Source organism: Lepisma saccharinum, chromosome 7, assembly GCF_977018435.1.
Source record: "Lepisma saccharinum chromosome 7, izLepSacc3.1, whole genome shotgun sequence".
Taxonomy (NCBI): Eukaryota; Metazoa; Arthropoda; class Insecta; order Zygentoma; family Lepismatidae; genus Lepisma; species Lepisma saccharinum.
In genome coordinates, this window is record NC_139235.1 from 92,164,796 (window position 1) to 92,185,023 (window position 20,228).

The 20,228-nt window shown below is 37.0% G+C and overlaps 1 protein-coding gene across 9 annotated transcripts in view; it reads left to right on the forward strand.

Moving 5' to 3' along the window:
• Positions 1–1,686: 1,686 nt before the first annotated feature.
• The window catches only part of LOC145990020 (chromatin remodeling protein domino-like), a 195,899-nt gene continuing 177,357 nt past the window's right edge, over positions 1,687–20,228 (forward strand). For 3 of the 9 annotated variants that reach the window (XM_083125623.1, XM_083125631.1, XM_083125628.1), the window contains exons 1-6: positions 1,756–1,947; positions 9,974–10,173; positions 11,513–12,428; positions 15,265–15,375; positions 17,726–17,973; positions 19,869–20,054. In XM_083125623.1, coding sequence (XP_082981749.1) covers positions 9,985–10,173; positions 11,513–12,428; positions 15,265–15,375; positions 17,726–17,973; positions 19,869–20,054 — 1,650 coding nt within the window. In that variant the 5' untranslated portion in view covers positions 1,756–1,947; positions 9,974–9,984. Of the gene's footprint in view, positions 1,948–2,072; positions 2,223–9,973; positions 10,174–11,512; positions 12,429–15,264; positions 15,376–17,725; positions 17,974–19,868; positions 20,055–20,228 lie in introns of those variants that run through there. The other 6 variants (XM_083125625.1, XM_083125624.1, XM_083125627.1 and 3 more) reach the window with 6 other exon arrangements.

Genomic DNA, 20,228 nt, shown 5'->3' on the forward strand with positions numbered 1-20,228 from the left:
TTCTTTTTCTTTTCTCTTCCCCTGTTTCTCTTTCTCTGTACATTCTAGCTCTACCCTAAGTCATTCGGGAAATCTCTCACGATAGTCCATTTAGTCGGGCAGAATTTCACTTGAACCGTCAAGTAGGGTATAAAGTTTTTTAATTATTGCTTTTATTTGTTAAACATTATTTACTGACTCAGAAACCGAATGATGCCACCCTGGCACCCTTGAGCATTTTCTGTAATGACGTCATTAAAATGTCATCATAAAAATTACAAGATAACCTCATAAGGCAAGGAAAAATCATATATGTTTCACAAAATGTTCAACAAAGTTAACATATTTATGTGCTATGGTGACACAGTGTTACACAGACTCAAAAAGAGCGTGGCCGAAGGTATAGCTCCACGCATTATAGATCTCGGAAATGCACCACAATCCAACCGCCTTCAACGGCAAGAACACTGACGTTATAGTCATCCACGAAGGCGCATCATCTGACTTAGTGGGGGGAAAGCAGCTGATAGTTTCATAAGTGTTGTTTAAAAATACATTATGTGGTTAAATCCTGTAGTCTTGGAAACAAATACCAGTGAATGATAACTTTTTTCTAGTCCAGTTATGTCAGTAGATTGGTAGCACAAGAAAGTAATGTTTGTAGTCATTCAACGCGACATAATTTCACTTTTATGCACAGAAAGGCTAATCGGGTCTGGACCTACGGTTTAAAGAAGGATCGAACCCGGGACTCCTTGATTACAAGGCGACGACGCAACCACTGCACCATCGGGGAGGCGCCGTCCTCCCTTGCCTATTAATCAATGATTGTTACTAACCATAACAATTACACTGTTCAACAAAAAAACATTTTAAATTTGTTTCTTTATTTAAAATAGTCATTTTGGATCGACTAAAACTAATATGACTTCCGATTTTCTTTAGTGATCTCTAGTGTTTGATATGCACTATTTGCGCACTTTATATAGTTATAGCAAAAAGCAATATTTCACCAATATTATATGTTATTGACGCAACATAAATGAAAGTTGTTTTCATTCAATTAATTTTGAAGTTTGAAAGTATCAATAGATGACATCCTCCTCTGTTTCCCAAATCATAAAGTTTAATTAGCACACTAGCGATTCTAATTTAGTTGCAAAAGTGTTAAAAAAAAAAAGTTTATATTTTTAACAGAACTAGGACTGCAGAAATATTAAATGCAGAAAGTTTTCATTAAAACTAATTTTTACAACATAATAGGAATGTTGAAAAATTGTAAAATGTTTATTACCGGTACTAAATATTAAGTGGAATTAATTTTGAAGTTTGCAGATATGTAGAATGCAATATGAATGGAAATTTAAAACTTTTCATATTTGTTTTCACATTTATCACACTGGAATAAGATCCAGTCACTTGCTGCACAATTCTGCTACGTTTCACGAAATTCCGCAGTTCAGCTGGAACGCAATTCGTAGAAGGAGCTCGTTTGCTGTTAAGAGTATTGACATTTCGCTCACAGTTGTATTAAGGCGCTCCTGCGGTGTTCTTCCTGTAAGAAGTGGAAGTGCAGTGTAATGAAATGAAATTTAATCTTACATAAAGCATTTCACAATAGTTTTCCTTCATTATCCCGATGTATGTAATCAGAGCTTGTATTCTATTGAATAGAATTTTCCCCTGACGCAATCGCGACTTGGTTACTAGCGCCACAAGTGGTGCATTTGGGAACGATGCCAACTTGGAAGGGAAGGCGAGCTTGATTTCCAACAGCCGCCATGTTAGAAAGAAGGTAGTGTCCTTGAACAGATAAGTGAGAAATGTTGTCGTTGGGAATAGTTGTAGTTTTACATTTAGAAATCTTATGGGGTATCTATTCATTCAGGAAGAAACGTTGATAACGAAGATGAATTTGTTTTTGACAGATGAATATGTGCAATTGCAATATTTTGTGATGCATTTTAGGTGAGTTTTCTGTTCCACGAAGAAAACGCCAATATGGCGGCAGGTGTGGCGCTTGAGTAGTTGCTTTGTCTAGTCGGCTTGAGGAGGGGGAGGGCAATACATTTTATCAAAATTATGGAGCAACTATAAAGAGAACTTTGACTTTCGAAAGTTAATCTTGCAGAATAGAGTATATAGAATTTAGCAAACTTATTTTCTATAATGAAAAAATATTTTCAATACCATAAAATATACGGGAAACGAAGGAAAAAAACTCGCCATGTTTCAGCTTTCCGGTAGACATCTAGTTCTATTAGTCCTTATTTTTTTTTTTATTTCCTTGTGTGCATATTATTATAGCGTTACATGGTTTCTTGTGCTAAAAAAAAAAAAAAAAAGGTGGTTGCAGCTTTGGAATACCGTACATGCGGTGGAACTGTTGTTCCGGTTGGCGGACAGATAAACCCACTATGTAAATTTAGTATTTTGTACAAATCATAAGTGATTATTGTACTTGCGCTCATTTCTGAGTTATTTCACAACGTGTGAGATTCCTTGAAGAATCTGCTTGTAGGCGGACATACGCCATTGGTGCCGGTATGAAGCATGATAAGCCTGCCAGAAAAAACTCTATTTCAATAAATATCGATTTGAGTACTACTTTACTATACCGGAAACACCTATCAATGATTTATTTCGCAGTTTTTTAAATTGCTAACGTACTATTCTGCATTGTGGAACATTTCTTTAGGTGAAATAATGAATTTCTAACGAAAATAATGTCTATTTATTACATTAACGAGTACTTACTGTTGTTCCTTATTTCCCAAAGACCATCCACGGGCAGCCCCAAAAACCATTCACGTTAGCCCAAAAATTCACGATAGCCCCACGAATCATCACGGGGACGAGGTATGCCTACTAGGTTAGGTTAGGCCTGTTAGATTCTATTAGCACTCTTTCATTCAATTTAGCATATACGGACAATACGGGAGCGTATTGTGCTATTGTGCAGAAAGCAAATGGCGGCAGCAGCAATAGCGCGTCGGAAATAGATTTTCGTAGAAAACCGCATGCTTTCGCATTAAAATGGATCAAAACTACATTCCCGATCATCAACAACACTACAGAAAATGATTTGTGTAAGTACTTTCTCCTGTAAATTTGATGAAATCTGTCTCCGGTATAGTAAAGTGTTACCTCGATTTGTGTAAGGTGTTCGTATTTTGTCTATGCGGTGTAGTTCATGCAATATTATATTCTGTATGGAGATCACTTATTATGAAATATGTTTTGAATAATTCTGAAGTAATCATACTACAAAGGCATTTAAAAATCATAACACAATCGGAAGAATTGAATTATCTTATACATGCACGGAAATGTCAGCTCGAAATATAAAATTCCTCACAGTGTAATGGTGGGGAAAAAACAAAAGCGAACGCAAAATTTAATTACAGACTTAATTTGTGCTTTTTGTTGAAATTGTTGACATTACCGGAAGCGGAAGTGTTATAGTGAAATCACGCTAACTCCCAGCAGGGGACCTGCCTTAATGACAGTGACCCCCTATTGCCACGTTTACCTGAGAAGCAACTCGCAGTCAAAGAGCCAAAATAAAACCACCACTTTGGCAAGAGCCGACAACATTAGAATCCATCATCCCCGAAGCAGGAAAACAGTATTTTGTGAAAATGCCCGTTCTGCATTGTGATTGCATGCCAGTTAGTACTCCGTCCCAACTGTACAGAGAGACTAACCAAAGTCAAGAGCCTTTATTTGATATGGTGAAAATAAATTAGTAGTAGTGAAGGGCTCTTACATTCCTAACCCTACATGCTTGTGTTATTAGGCAAGGCAGTACAGATTTATATCCATTAACCTCAATAAATCATCCCTAAATACTTTTGTTACTTCAGGTGGGTCAGCGCATCTAAATGCTTCCAGCCTCTGATTAAAAAGTATATCTGGTCTCTAGCATGAAATCTCCTTCGAATCCTGCATGAGGATCCATGATGAGATGATCGTAAATCAAATGCGAAGCAGATGCTTGCATAAGCTAGGGCAGTGCAGGTACCAATACTTGTATTATCCCAGTTTCTCTCTGGACCCAGAGGTCGCAGAGAGAGGTGTTTTATAGATCTTGCAAGACTATTTAAAGTGCTGCAGTTCCACCAAAAAATCCCTGGCTTGTGTCGCTTCTTCTATTTCATATAGACACTATCCATTCTTGTCATTTGGGTTAACCGGAGAGGGATAAAAGAGTAAAAAATATATGCAAATGCTGTTATTAAAATAACGCTCATCTGGCTGGTTCTGTTTATTCTATTCTGCCCATCATTCTCATGTTATTAAAAAAAAAAAGTGTTTTGTCAGCTGATACCAACAGTTACATAAGGCTTACACAAAGTACGAGAAGAAATTGTTGAACGCACAACCCATCCTCTCTGCATGAATGTAGATAAAACAAAACAAATTCCACAGTGACTTTCACCTGTCTTTCCCAAGATCTCTGCAGTCATCTGGCCCAGTAACAGCCCAGCATGATAGTTATGCAGGTTTTAAAAAAACAGGCAAGAATAAATTTCAGACAGGTGGATTAATTTGAGATCAAAATTAGATTAATATTGTTATTAATAATGTTTGCGATGAAACACTTAACTTCTCATTTTACAAGAAATATTGATTGACCCAGACTAATTGACAGAAGTGCAAAATAACTGGAATTAAAATAAAGGAAAACGGTACGAAAAATGTGCCGGCCTCTGTGGCAGGGTGGTTAACACATCGTGCTACAATGCCAGGGGTTCCAGGTTCGAATCAAAGCAAATGAAAGTATGAAAAATGTGTAGTCCATTTATTTGGTTATTTGCCATGTTGGTTTCTGAAAGTTTTTCTGAACATTCAAATGTTTACCTGACTTAATATTTCATTATCTCTCACTTGGAAATTTCCAGGTTGTGTTACCAAATAAGTTCCCACATAGTGAAATGATTATGAACCCATGATCAAGACGTTTGAGGTTGGCATTTACCTAACATTAGGCCCATCTAGTTTGTTTCAATTTTTGACTCTTTACGCATGTCTAATTTCACAAAGTGCAACATCGTGTCAACTACTTTTGTTGATTTAGTCTTTTATAGTGTATTTAGTGTCTGCACCATTTGCATTACACTCGAGTGCGGTGTACAATGTGGTGTATGGTCACCTGTTGATCAATCAATGTATGTTGAAAGCCGCAGGAAGGCATTTGTTGAATCTTCGGGACTCTTTAACAGTGGTATTCTTTCATACAGCATCTATTTGGTTGAACACAGTTTCCTTGCAACAGGTGGACACTGGGATGCACCTGCACTCCACCTGTCACAAAGTGTAGCAAACTAAACTGAGCAATTGTAAATACAATTGTGGAGCTACTTGAAAACAATGTTACACGGCAGCAGTCTAGAAAACAGTGGTGATGCAAGTCATGTTCAGATCACCATTTAGCCAATGAAATTCAGATTAGCAGGTCTCGCCCCTCCATGACTATTGTGCTACAAGTAGGGATGGGCCGATACCGATAAAGTGCCGATATAAAATTTACTAATACCGATATTCTGCCGATCCGATATAAAATTAGAAATTGTCCTTGAAGAACCTGAAAAGTTCATTGACCTCCTTAATAAATGTTTTCAAGGTGACAGCAGTGCAAAAGAAATTGCATATTTAGACATTTACTTTTTTTAGAAACTAGGGCATGGACATTATCCATAAAATTACAAAAAATGGCAGAATTTTGCAGATATTTATCGATACATCGGATCAGTAAAATAATCTGTAATTTTACCAATACACCGATATGCCTATATTGGCGGATACGGTGCACTGACCATGCGTCCCCCAATGGAAAAAGCTACTCTGGCAGGTCTTGGCCAGTAGAGGGCTGTTGAGCATTTGGTTTCTTTTAGATTTTTATGTAACAATTTTTCTGGAGCTAACATTAACAGTAATGTTAGACTAAATTAAGGTACGGGATAGTAAAGTTTCTTTTGTTTTATTGCAATTTCATCATGCTACGAATGCAATTTTAACATGGTTCGATTTTGATTTACTTTTGTTAACACATACTGCGGAGTCTTAGCGATTGCTTAAGATTTTGTTCCATAGGCAGGCCAGGTTTGCTTTTCTGAGCATTATAATAAAGCCCCTAAATGCATTCTACCAAGGTTCCGATGTACTTCTACATTAATTACCACTAGTCTACGATACTTAGTTGCTTGTCAGTGGAAAATACATTGTCCATGGGAAGCACACATACTTGCGTAAGGTAATTATTAAGTTTTTGTTTTTTTTCAACATAAATAACTTTTTTTGAAATCCAAACAGTGCTCATTAATTTAAGGTAGATTCTAATTTCGTGTGACAATGATTGCCAAAATTCTACGATAGTGTGACCGAATTTACACCCTTAAAAATTGCAATCCATTTTCTCAATTTTGGTGTTTATTTTTTCTTATGCAGAAACTAGTAGCACATATGTTCTGTTCCAAAATATACCATTATAACAGAAATCCCTGGATATTTTCATCAATACTTTTTGCAATTGAAAACCCGGTTGTATGCACATCCCAAAAAAGAAAATTAAACTAAATAATTATTAAAAAAAAACAACACTGGATTTAAATTTCATCATGATCAAACCACATGTTTATGTAAAGAATTTCAGAGAGCTGTTCCTTGGAAAACATGCAAATTCATGGTCATAAAAGAAACGAAGGCGTATTAAAGGAAAAGGTAAGATTAACAATACCGGTCCCATCCGTAATTTCTATACTACTTCTTATACTCACAAAATTAATAGTCCGGATGAAGTATCTGAGGTTAACATGTGGGGATGACGTGTTGAAATTGTTAAGTGACATGTAGAAATTGTAAAATAAGCTTTTCAATTACCGCGATCGTACTCGGTATACAAGCATGAAAACCATGTTTGTTCAACGTAGCATTCACTTGCTCAGTAATCTGCTTGGTGTGATGAAAATGGCAACTTTGAAGGTAGGAAATAAAGTTCTTTCTTTTGTTAGTTTTTTTAGCAACTTTTAGCTAGTTGGGTACATATTAATAATACAGGGCATTCGTTCATATTTCGCATAGACATTAATTTAAGACACTTGATCAAGATTGTGTAGTTAAAATTTGTCGCTCAAGTGCTACAAAACTGACATTTTTTTACGGTGCCCCACAAACCATTCATGGTAAGGTTAGACAAACAGTTAAAATTTCATTCTAAAACCTAAAATATTGAAATAACCATTGTTTTCGTGGAGAAATCCTGGGTTTCAGTTCCGATCTCAGACCATTCAGTTTCGCTTATTTTGCAATTTCTACACGTGACCCCTAAATTTTAACTTCCTTGGGATTTGGAAAACTGATGAAAACCTGCCGAGTTGTAGCATTCACATTTGATACAACCTAACCAGCAAGCATCATTATACATAGAAGTCACAAAACCTTTTATTTCTTCCGAAGGAATTGTTTCACATGGAATGATTGTTTGCTGCACTTCATTGGCCAAAACTGTAGTAAACCACTTCATTTCTTGTTAAAGGCATGAAATGTTTGATTTCCAAATACTGGTCTGGTTTCATTATGTCTTTTGTGTAGCAGCTCATTCTTAATTTTATCTTTTTAACACACATTCAAACTGTTTTGCAGTCATGTTTGTTCAGCATAAAATATGTCAACTTGCTCTTCCTGTTATCCTGATCGCAGGCCCAACTGGCAGCTATCTGTCCTCTTTGTTGGGATATATTCTGTTGTGTCTTTTGGCATGATTGATATTTTCAGTGATATAATTTTCTTGACAGTTACTGGTGTGGTGTATTCCCACTTCTCACAAAATTCTTTGCAGAATTTACCTCCGTTCATTGTTTTCTCTTGGGATCACCATTTTAGCATGTTTAAAGTTCCATTTCTGACAGTTCAAGCAGTAGTTTCTTATTCGTGGCTTTTATTTTGTTTATACTTTTAAAATGACAGTCCCTCACCATGGCCATAAAGTCTTAAGGCATCAGTAGGGAGACAAATTTATGGTAAATAAAAACTGAGGAGAGCGGTAAATAAAATGTTAGATCAGCGGTATATACCAGCAGTGGGAAAAAAAAAATTGGCACACACTTTTTCATTATTAGAGGAAACAACATACAAAAGAGCTATAAATTGATAAACTACTTCATTTTTATATACTGTACACATACACAAGTACTTAGCTGTCCAACACAAAATCACTTAATTTATAAATTGCATATCTCAAGTGATTTATTCATTGTATGTATTTAAAGGATATCCTTGCTGTCCAACAAATAAAATATTCACTACTGCATATACACAAACACATGTTGAAAATCACATGATAAACAAAATTCATTCATGACTGAACACAAATGACACTATTGTTTTCCTTCATGTTCGGGAACAGACTAATCTTATCGCTGCTACAGAAGAAAGGAATGCAGCTTGACAGGGAGCGATGTTTTCGATTTGAGATAATGTGCATGGGAAATCCCAATTTGCAGCATCTTCCTGATGTGATGGAAGATAAAACGTTCTTCAACTGCAAGTGGTAGGAAACTTTAGGCAAACGTTTCGTTACAAATCGACAGTTTGCGTGCACAACCTCGATTGCCGGTTTTTGCATGTTTTCTACTTAATTTGATATTTCACGGTTATTTTGCAAAAAAGTGCTCATTTCATGGAAAAGCACACATTTCGCATTACTTAGCTAATAAAACTCATGCATATTTCATCATTGGGGTGTAGTTACGTGCAGAATGTTCAAAATTGCATTTTTGTTTCATATTTCGCGATTTCGTGCATCGTGAAAATTCAATGTCCCTAGGCATCAGGCTTTGGACTCGGGACTACAAGTCACAAGTATTCTCCTCAGATTTCGGCCGGTGTATGGGGCCAGTATGTGGCCAACCACTTTCGTGAGGAAATTGGGGAACTGTGAATGAGTAGCGTAACCTGGTCATGCGAACGAACCTACAACTACTTGGGGTTCATCATCCTGTAGCTGGTTGAATGTTCACTCACCTCTTCTGGGATATGTGAGAATGAGGCCAGCAGCTAGGCTCTGGGCCTCAAAGGCTCGACAGATAAGGGTTGTTTAAAGTTACATGGAAGTGATAAAATGCATCCTGCAAAACTGAGATATCTTTCAGAAACCATAAATGAATGTGATATACAGGGTGTACACAACGAACCTCCAGGCGATGAAAAATTAACACACACCTGCACAGTTTTTGTAATTTTATTGCAAAGAGCAACTCAAAAAGTTTCTTACAAAAAAATTACCACATAAGCGAGCACCTTTGGTGACATGAAGATTGTTCAGCCAGTATTTCACCAGAGCACGTTATCAGCAATGGTATCAATGGCAGCAACAATTCAATTACGCAAAGCATTCACGTTTGGCACCTTCGTTGGCATTTGCAATTCTCTTGTGCTTGCCTGATCGACTTCTACGAGCTGCGGATGAAAACATCACGAACTTGCTCAACTGTTTTGTCGGAGACTCATGGCAAATTTACCCCTGGCTTCTTCAACACACTCCCCGTTTCCAGAAAACTTCTGTACCATGCCCTGATGCTCTTCTTCGTTGGCGGTGTTTTGTTAAAGAGAGACAGAAATTTATGCTGCACAATAACAACTGATTTGGACTCCGGAAACCATTACATGTTGTGTGCTTTCTCTTGAGAGGATGCCATTTTCACAAAGGCGACGACAGCGCTGCCAAGCATGACGTGCGTGAACTAGAAAATACAACTTGAGTGTATGTGCCAGTGCAAATGCAAAAGACTGGATTGTCGTAACTTTATTTTCTGATTTTTAACATTGGGTCAAAAGGAGGTTCATTGTGTACACCCTGTACTTATGATGACAGAGTTCAGTGTATGTTGTTTGTGAAAATTCCTATTTGTTGCAATTAATTTTATTTTGCTACTGGGTTAATAAGCCTAATAATTCTGATAACAAGGAAATTGCATGTTTTTTTTCTTTCCAGACATGTAAGAGATGAGTGATCAGCAGCCTCTAACGCCACAACAATCACAGCCTCAGGCTGTGAATGTTACGCCTGTGGCTGCCGGACAGGTCCGGCTGCAGCAGGTATTGGCATCAGGGGCTCAGAATGTGAACGTTTTGACATCAGCAGGCCAACAGTTTGTGATCACATCACAAGTAAATGTACCAGGCTTGCAACAGGTCAGTATTCACTTTTCTTTTGCAGTTGAGCTATTGTCAAAAAATGTTGCCAGTGGTTTTTAGTAGATAAAATGGTGTAGAACATATTTTTCATGCATATTAAGTTTTAAAATTTGAATTGGTCTTGTATGCAATTTTCTGTTTCTTGCAAATTTCACTAAAATGTTGTGCAAATGTGAAATTTGAAACTCTGGCTGGTTTCATAATATTCATTATCATATGTGGGTCGATGTGGACTATTTCATTTTAACATGTCTTCATGAGTATTCCATACATCTAGATGTTAATAAATGGTGTCAAATAAGACTAGAATTTGATTTCATGAGACCAATATGTGAGAATGTGGTAATGGAAACTGGTTTAATGTATGGCAAAATTTTCAATTGTTTATAAAACCTGTTAAACTCAAAAGTGGAAGTTTTCATTTTCAGGGAATGTATTACTGTATGGTACTGTTTAACGGTAAAAAAAACAAAATTTTTGGGATTGGCATTTTTGAAGAAAATATTATTTTTGATTTTTCAAAAAAAATTCAGAAGGCTACAGCAAGAGAACTTGGACACATATTTCCAAACGGAGGTTTATCATTTTAATCAAACTTATTTTCTTTCAAATACAAGAAAAAGCAACAAAATATCTTGAACCGTTCCAGAGATAGAGCATTTTAATATTTTGCTGAAAATCGCACATGAGAAATGGTGCCCGAGGTGCCATCTTTGGTGGCCTGTATCTCTGGCCAGGAATTTTTGTGGACAAAACAAAAAAATATAAGTTTCTTACTTTGTCCTAAATTTCAACATATGTTAAATTCAATAACATCTGAGACTATGAAGGGAAGATTTTTTCTTTGCCTGCCTGACTTGATATGGACTATGCCATATATATTTTACTATATTATTGCATTCAGTTATGCTACGTCATTTTAAAGCCAGTATATTACTCTGTCCTATTCCCATTCAATACAATCATTGGATGTTAACCAAATTCACATGGATTAGGTGTGACATCTTTTGTGCTACACTGAGAGATTTTTGTCTGTTCTGTTCTATCTGGATCTATTTAGATGTATTTCATGGCCAAACTATACAGTTTTGTTGTCTGCAACAAGGAAATTGCTTTGGTTTGATTTGGTGTTTCAAGTCCATGTTGTGCACAGTAAGGCTAATCAGGACTGGACCTACATTTTAAAGTGGTATCCGAAACACTATGTGCCTCCACCGGGTGTCAAACCCGGGACCCCTTCATTACAAGGCAAGACAATGAAATTGTGAATTTTTGTATCAGCATAGTGTTTTTTCCTTTTTTTTTTATCTTGATATTTGGTGTTTTTTTATTATAGGTTATTCCAAGCGCTGCCTTGCAGCAAGCTGGTGTCACAAGGATTCTTAACATAGCCCAACCTAGGGTAAATGTTGTTGGGGGGACACCTGTGGCTAGGACTGTTACGGTTTCGTCTGGAGATCATTCCATACGAGCAGCAACATTACAAGACACTATCGTGAGGCAGTTAGCAACCAGTGGAGGCGTTGTGAGTGTAGTGAATACAAATCCATCAAACAGTGGGGAGACAGATGTGCGTGGAAGGCATACAGTTTCTCTAGCGCTGGGACAGCAAACTACAATTCCAGCTAACATAGGGCAACAGACAATAGCCATCAATGTGTCGCAACCGAGTACGTCGAAGCAAAGTATAGGTACGGTACATCACATAGGTCAGTTAAACGTGCCCACTTTAACAAATTCGTTAACGCCGACGAGACGGACAGGTGCTACTAGTTTAAATCAATTGTCACAAACTTCTGTGGTGTTATCCGGTAATGTTATACGAACAACCCCAACGGGTGCATTTGTAACACCCATAACAAGTCCCGTTCGAACTTTACAGAGTCCGGTGACGAGTCCGCAACCTCGGAAGAAGCTGAAGTTGGAAGAAAAGCCGCCGCCCAATGAAGAGGTGGGGAATTTACGGAAACAGATCTGTGATTACAAGGGAGTTCATTTGCACCAGAACAAGGAAAACTACATCGAGCATGTTGCCGAACTGTTCTTCCTCCAAAGCGGGGGAAACATGATGGACTACCCAGCATGGCGGAAGCGTCCGACCCCACAGTTTGTACATTTTCTCAAGTCCCATGCCTTGGATTCAGATGATGATGAATTCACATCACCTGAAATTAAGGTGCCGAGTTCTGGTGGAACGCCTGTGGCCGTGTCAACATCTCTGCCGGCTGCTGTTGCACAGCTTAGTCAACAAGGTGAGTACAATTTGCCGACTTAGTAGATTTGTAGTTAGTGCATAGAATTGTCTTTATTGTATGTAATTTATAGTGCTTCATTCTTGCTATACCCCTTAACATTTCTTTTCCTCTAACTGTGGTATATTACTAGGTATGAGAGCATTCAAATATTCATTACATTAACACATGAGCAATGCTATTACTGGCAAGGTGGTAGATAATTTACGTAGATCACTTTATCCACAAGCAGAACAACGAATGATTGTCATCATGGAAGTCAAATAGACTGTTATTCAAGAGTTATTTTGTAAACTGTGCAGCTTTCTTTCCCCTCAAATGTAGCAACACGGACAATACATTATAGAGTGGAATGCCAATGTTATGTTATTGGTTTTAATTTTCAACCATTATACATTCAGTCCTCATTGTCCAAATTGTAAAATTTTCCTGGATTCTACATTAACTTTGCTCCCTGAAAAGCTTATAATTGATGTTCCTCTGTGTGTGTTTGAAAACATGTGGCCTGTTCTTAATGACAAAATAATAGGTGATCCCACCAGGATTGAACTCTCGACCACTAGTACCAAAGGCGCGAGTGCTAACCATTTTGCTGGAAGATGATTTTGGATAATTCTTTGTGCTGAAGTGCATAACAGGATGCTCTTAGGTGTTGTATGGATGTATCCTTGCCAAGGTATAGATGTTGCCTTGCACTTCCACCGAATTGTCATTCATCCTCCAACATGATTCAAGAACAGTGAGTGCTCCTCTGACAACCTTCAAGGGCTCTGGGTCTGAGTCCTCACTTGATCATGGCTGTGAGATTTCACCAATTCCACCCAATAGCGCAGAAATGTTCCTCCCTCACAGTCTCTTTAAAAAAGAACAAAATACATTCTCATTATGTTCTTGAAAACAATTATATTACTACAGTTGCGACCTAGGTGTTATCATAGATGAAAAACTGAACTTTAAGGAACACATCGCAGCTACAACTAAAAGTTCAATGCGCCTCTTATGCCTCCTCTACAGATTCACTGAAATTAATACTCCAACTTCTCTTAGCCCATTCCTTTCTCAGATTCTCAAATACTGCTCTCCAGTCTGGGCCATGGCTTCCAATACAAATCTTTCTAGCATGGATTCCTTCCTCAGCTTCTTTACTGCTATGAGACACAATTCCTTCTCTGGGGCATCTTCAGAAACCTGACATCCTGACTACTTTGAACATCCAGTTACTGCAGACCCGACGTGATATGACCGATATGAAATTTTTCTATAAAATCATCAATGGAAAATTAAGATCTGAATTTCTGCTTACAGAATTCAACATCAGAGTTCCCTCTCGATCGACCCGAAACACTGAATTGTTCCACAACTCTACTGCTAGGCTTTCCCTTATACAGCACGCTCTATTCCACAGGCTGCCCCAGTTCTATAATAAACTACCCACAAACATAGACATTTTTGCCCCTGAAAATATTTTCCGATCTTCCCTAAAAATGAATATGTAAATCTTTGTTTCCTTGTTTGTCTTATGTTTATATTTAACCTTTCTTGTTTTTACCTAAAACCATTGTGACTTGTTCTTGTTATTTGTTAGTTTTCAGTGTAAAATGGCCTTAGAAGTGCTGTATCTGAAACTTGGAATAAATAAATAAATAAATTGTTGCTTCTCCTAAAAGGAGTGATTTATCCCCATATTACCATTATCAGTTTGATGAATTCCATCTGCCTTGATGTATTAGATATTGTAACATTTTTTATGCGTGAGATGCAATTTACAACTAGTCTCCTTTCCAGGAAAAGATCCTCCCATCAGTGTAACTTTCTTATTATTGTTTTGGAAGCTATGGGGTGTGTGTGTGTGCGTGCAGAGTCTTGATCTACCTTTACCAAAACATGGAATTTTTTGAAAGATATTTGCATATAGATGAACATAAAAGTCTACAAAGTGATGTAATAGTATTCAGCTTGCCACCATTCCAGTTTTGAACACTACTGCTAATGTTCCAAAGCAGGTAGAAAAGTATTTTGGAGCATATCTTCTGTATTGCTGTTGACCATGTGTAAAATGTAATGCATACATTACACATTTGTATGTGTGGATGAGAGATGGAGGGTGGGATTGACTTGCAGTCCATTTTAAGTTTTTCAGGAGACCAAGCTGAAAATATTTAAAATGCAGGAAAATGTAAATTTGAGAAAAATTGTATAACATTTTGCTATATTGAGACCATGAACATTGAATGTTTAAAAGCAGCAAAATGTATAATCTTGGTTCCCACTGTTTTTTTGAAGAACCTGTTCAATCATTCACTTATTTAATGTATGACGGGTGCATTTTATATTAGAAAAGCAAGCTGCATATTAGTAATCCATTTTTCGAAACCAGTGTGAAATTAATTAACCTTGTGCATTCATAAAACAATAACAGAATGATGCAAGCACATTAGAAACATTAAATTGAATTTTAATGCCAGGGCAGTATGTCTGTCTTGGTTAATACTGGTCAATTAGCAGCTCACCAATAATGCATGTTTATTAGTACAAAATTGCTTTTCACTTAAGAAGTTATCAGGTAAAAGTATATGACTGGGCTGTCATCAAAAGTATTACAAATCCAGTATATACAATGAAATGTTTTCCATGATGCTCTGCTGCACAGGCAGTGGTGCTTAGAAATGAAAGAGGGTCAGTTTGAGTTTTAATTTAAATTGCGGAAATTCATACAATAATAAAAATGACATGTTTTTAATGAAAATGGATGAAGACTGCACTGACCCCGTGTACGTTATTAGTTCAAGGGTTCCCAGTCCATTGTGTCCTGAATGTGGATTCATTGTGTACACAGGTTTTGTCCCAGGCCGACCCCAAGGTGGCAGACATGGTATGGTGTTTGCAATGCGACAAGCCCTGACCACAACTGATGGCACCGTGAATTCCTCCACCCCCGTTGTACCAGGTAGCCAGCAAATTTTGTCAAGATCATTGTAGTTAGGGCTCAGTGTAGTTGAAAGGTTGCATTTTCAGCATGATAGTATTCTCCTACATACTTGGTTTCCAAGTATTCCCTATGCATGGTTACCAGTTTCCTTACATTGTATTTTTGTTTTGTATCAATGACCAATCGCCCTTATATACAGTATTTTTTTGTAGAACTTTGTTTTCTAGCAAATAATATAGTTCTGGCATGCAGATGGCTTTATTAGTTTAAAATGTTGTGTGCATATTACGCAAAGTTCGAAGATTGTATTAGGGATGAACATGTACTGATACTATTGTTGATTCTGCATCAATACCAACGTTTAAACGTTAAAGTTGTTCCGATTATTAAATAATGTTTCAATAAAAGTATTCCAGTCCAATTATACATGAAGTTACTAAAGTTGTGCTTCAAAATATTGCATCGAATTATACAGATATCACTTTTATCACATGATACTGCTGCAAAATCGTAATTTCCATGATAATTTGACACATCAAAGCTTAGGTGGCATTTTTGCAGACTGACAGATGCTCCTGTAAAGTATCAGCAGGTATGTGATATTAACTATTAGTTCAGCCCTAATTTGTATAAACATATATGCAATTTTACGAGGGGTGTCCCATAAGTAGCGAGCCTAACCTAGAAGGGAACAGGATGGGACTACACTAGCAACCTATTTTTCTACCTAGCCTCCCTGCAGGTCCACACAGTTTTGCCAATGGTTCACCCATAGCTCTGACGTCATCATCACACTGATAATGCACTCCGCCCAAAGCTTTTTTCAGGTTAGGTAAGAGATGAAAGTCTGATGGAGCAAAATCAAGTGGATAAGGGGGATGTTCCAACAATTCGAACCCACAATCACGGATGGTTGTCATAGCAACAACCGATGTGTGAACATGTGCATTGTCGTGATGCAAAATCACCCATTTAGAGAGCTTTCCCTGTCGCTTAGTCTTCAAAACACCCCGTAATTGCCTCACCAGGGAAGCATAATGCTCTCTGGTCATGGTGTTTCCCTTTCGGAGATGATCAACCAACAAAACACCCTTGCCTGTTTTGGCTCCGGTACATAGTGATGAGCCCAGGTTTTGTCAACAGTTACAAGTCGCTCAACAAATCCGTCTGGGATCAGTTCAAGATTTCGTTTTCAGATCATGCGTCTTGTCAACTTTTGTTCACTTGTCAGAAGTTTTGGAACCCATTGCGCAGAAACCTTTTTCATCCCCAACTGGTCATGCACAATGCCCTCCACTGTTGATTTTGACATCTTCAGTTCCTCTGCAATATATCACACAGTCACACGTCTGTCTGCTACAATAATCCTGTGCATTTTCTCTACATTTTCTTGTCACCATGTCCACTGGCCTACCTGGGCAAGGGTCATCTTCCACACTCTCTCCCCCGCTTAAATTTGGCTACCCACCTCTTCACTGTGGCAGAGGATGAGGCATCCTCTCCTAATGTTGTCACCATATCCTCATGGATTTCCTTGGGACTGAACCTCTTTTTCAACAGATACTTGATCACTGCTTGTAACTCTTCTCTCTTCATTTATCTTGACGTTACTTACTTAGCACACTTCGCTTTGCATATACACTTACAAAGAATTTGCTATTTCAAATCCTCAAATTGTTTTAAGTTTGAACTAAGGGAACCCTATCAGGCTCACTACTTATGGGACACCCCTTGGATTTCATAGGACTTGTTATTGCGATGCTAATGACATGAAATAAATTAGCTGCCCTTTGCTTATAATTAGTGTTGGTATTGTGTCATTCTATATCATATCATCCAGCAGTGGTTGCATGACTATTTTAGGAAAAAGAAATAGTAAATAGTTTTCTATATGTTTTAGGTTATCAGAACCAGTATTTAAGAGAATTTAGTTCTCGTAAGATGACCATTTTACCAACTAGGCAGGTGGCACTTTTTTGTTCACCTAGCTGTTTACGATTTCAAGATATTAGCTCTAATAGTTTCAGAAATATTAGTTTCCATAAATAGCTATGTGAGTGAAAAATGCCAGTCACCATGAGGTAAAAATGGTCAGTCCAGGAGGACTGAGGACACAATTTCATTCTTGAACACTGGTTCTGACAACCTGAAGCATGTAGAAACGAATTTATCTGAAATGGTTATGCAACCAATTATTTTTAAATTGTATGATTTGATATAGAATTACCCTATTTGTTTAATATTGTCCTCATAATAAATTTCCATCTCTTTTAGCTTCTAGAGGTATATGATTGGTGTATGGTGTATATCAGCTGATATGTAATACAATTATCAGGAACAAGTAATAGCTGTTTTTCTTCTCTTGAAGCAGGTGGTACTCCGCTGATTGCTGAACCAACTGCATCTGGAAGCACAACTGTACCAGTGAGCGCAGGGAAACTCTCCACCTCACCATCTAGTCAGGGTGATAAAAGGCTATTTCCAAGCACACCCAAGCTTACTAAGGGGGCCTTGGCGACGCAAGGTCCCCGTCAGATAATGAAGCAACATTCCATATCATCCCTGTACGACAATACTCTGGGGAGTCAGGAGCAGATAGTCGAAAAAGCTAAACAGGTATGTAACACATGTAAATTACTCTTTTTGAAGAATGCTTCAGGCATGTTTCATGTAACAATTTTGCAAAACAGTAGCATTCTGGTAGCATGCATGTGTATGAATAATTTGTAATTGTGCATATTTGTGTGTAAACATTCTTTATATTTTTATTAATGTTTTGATTATCTCTACTTTTCTCACCCTACCTGCTCTTCCTGATATACATTATTATTCAGAAATTATTAGGGCTGAGCATTTACCGATACTGATACCGAAACTTTTATAATTCCAGTTTAAAATAACAAAGGCTAGTTACGGAGTCATAACACATCATATTATATTAATGACATTACGTAACTCCGAAATTATTCTCATGTAGCATTATTTAAAAATGTTTTGTGACTTTTTATGTGAACTTCTTTCTAGACCCAGAGGATGCATTGCAAGTGGTTGAATACAAAATCCCATTTTCAGCATTTTCAAATCATTTCATTGTTCAGGAATTATGTGGTATATGTGTGTACGGTAATTTTTGTGTATCACTACAAGAAGGAAACCCAGATGGGGCATCATACGTGACATTTTACACGTAATATGTAGAGGCACATATTTTTGGTAAATAAAAAAAGCAAAATTTCGGTACAAAAACTGAGTCAATTTCGGGTTCAAAAGCAGGAAGTAAAATGAAATATCGGTGTTATAGCGGTGAAAAATTGGATGAAAAGTGGTATATAAAAAGACATTTTGGTTTTAAAATTGTGAATATAATCCTAAATTTGATTTAAAAACTACACTTATTCCACAGAATTAACATTTCACTTCTAATAGCACATTTATGTAGTTATAAGAGTATTAAGTTTATTTCTGTGTAAAGGAGTCCATTTTTGCTTCTCCAATATTAACAGCAGAATTAAACAATTTTCCGGGAATTGCATAACTCTCAGGATAATTCAGACCTCGGAAGGTGTCGTGTCTGTGAATAAACCCTGAATTTCGTGTTTAAGAGTTCATTTCGCATTCGTGACAAAACATGGTCACAAAATGCATCTCACACCTTTCAAAAACATGAAAAATGAACACTACAATGTGATTTTTTAAAATTTCGTTTTTCGTCAAAAACTAAATATGCATGCCTCTAGTAATATGTCGTGTTCTAGACATGAGATTGGATTAAAATATTCATAGTGAACTGATTTCATATAATTATGAAGTACTTTGTGGTGTCTGTTAACAAATGAATAAACCTAAGTATGATGACATAGTCTGAATGCATGAAAAACATTAACGAAAAGCATAGGGGCTACAGATGCTAGTAATTTTTGTTTGTGAAATGTGCAAATTACATGCATTGACACACATTTATACTTTAATGCAAATAAAGAATGTATAGATTCATTTTGTTTGTTATGAACAAAGCCTTTAATCTGTGAGTTGTCTCACTTTTTATACTTTTTGTTTTTAAATTTCCTTTTTAATCCCTAGAGAAGAATCTGGTCATGGTTCAAAAATATTAGAATGAGATCTTTAAGTTGCCATGCATGTTCTTCAAAGAAAATTTAAATCTTGCCAGTAGAATATTGGTAAATTTTATGTTGCTACTTTATCTGTATTTACAAAATATTCACATCAGCTCATCCCTACATTTTGAGTGTTCTAGATATTTATAGGGTATGATGTGGATTTGTCTTCCTGCTATTTGACCACATCTTTTGGTGGAAATTAAAGCGACCTCTGAAGTTGTAAAAAGCAAGAAGTGAAAGTCTTGATATCAGAATTGGAATGCATTCCTACTTGTTATTCAGTATGCTGTGCATATAAGTTCAAAGGTTCTTTACATTTGTAATTTTTTGTTTGAAATTTAAAATCTTCATATGCCAAGTTTCTTAATTGAATTGTGTCGCGCTCTTTCCCAGGAGGCATACGTAATGCAAAGGATAACGGAACTCCAGAGAGAAGGATTGTGGTCAGAGAAACGCCTACCAAAGGTCCAAGAGCCCCCACGTGCAAAGGCCCACTGGGACTACTTGCTGGAGGAAATGGTTTGGCTTGCAGCAGACTTTGCCCAGGAAAGAAAGTGGAAAAAGGCAGCTGCAAAGAAGGTCAGTGTACGGTCCACACCTCGTGGATACAATTCTTGCAATAAGTTGCTGTAGTTCACTTTTTTATTGGTAGAATAACAAGAATCTAATTTTATCTAAAGAATATTGATTGAGGAAATTCTTTACATTAGAAACAAATGCACGTGTAAGTTATGTGCAGACTCTGCAAGTTGG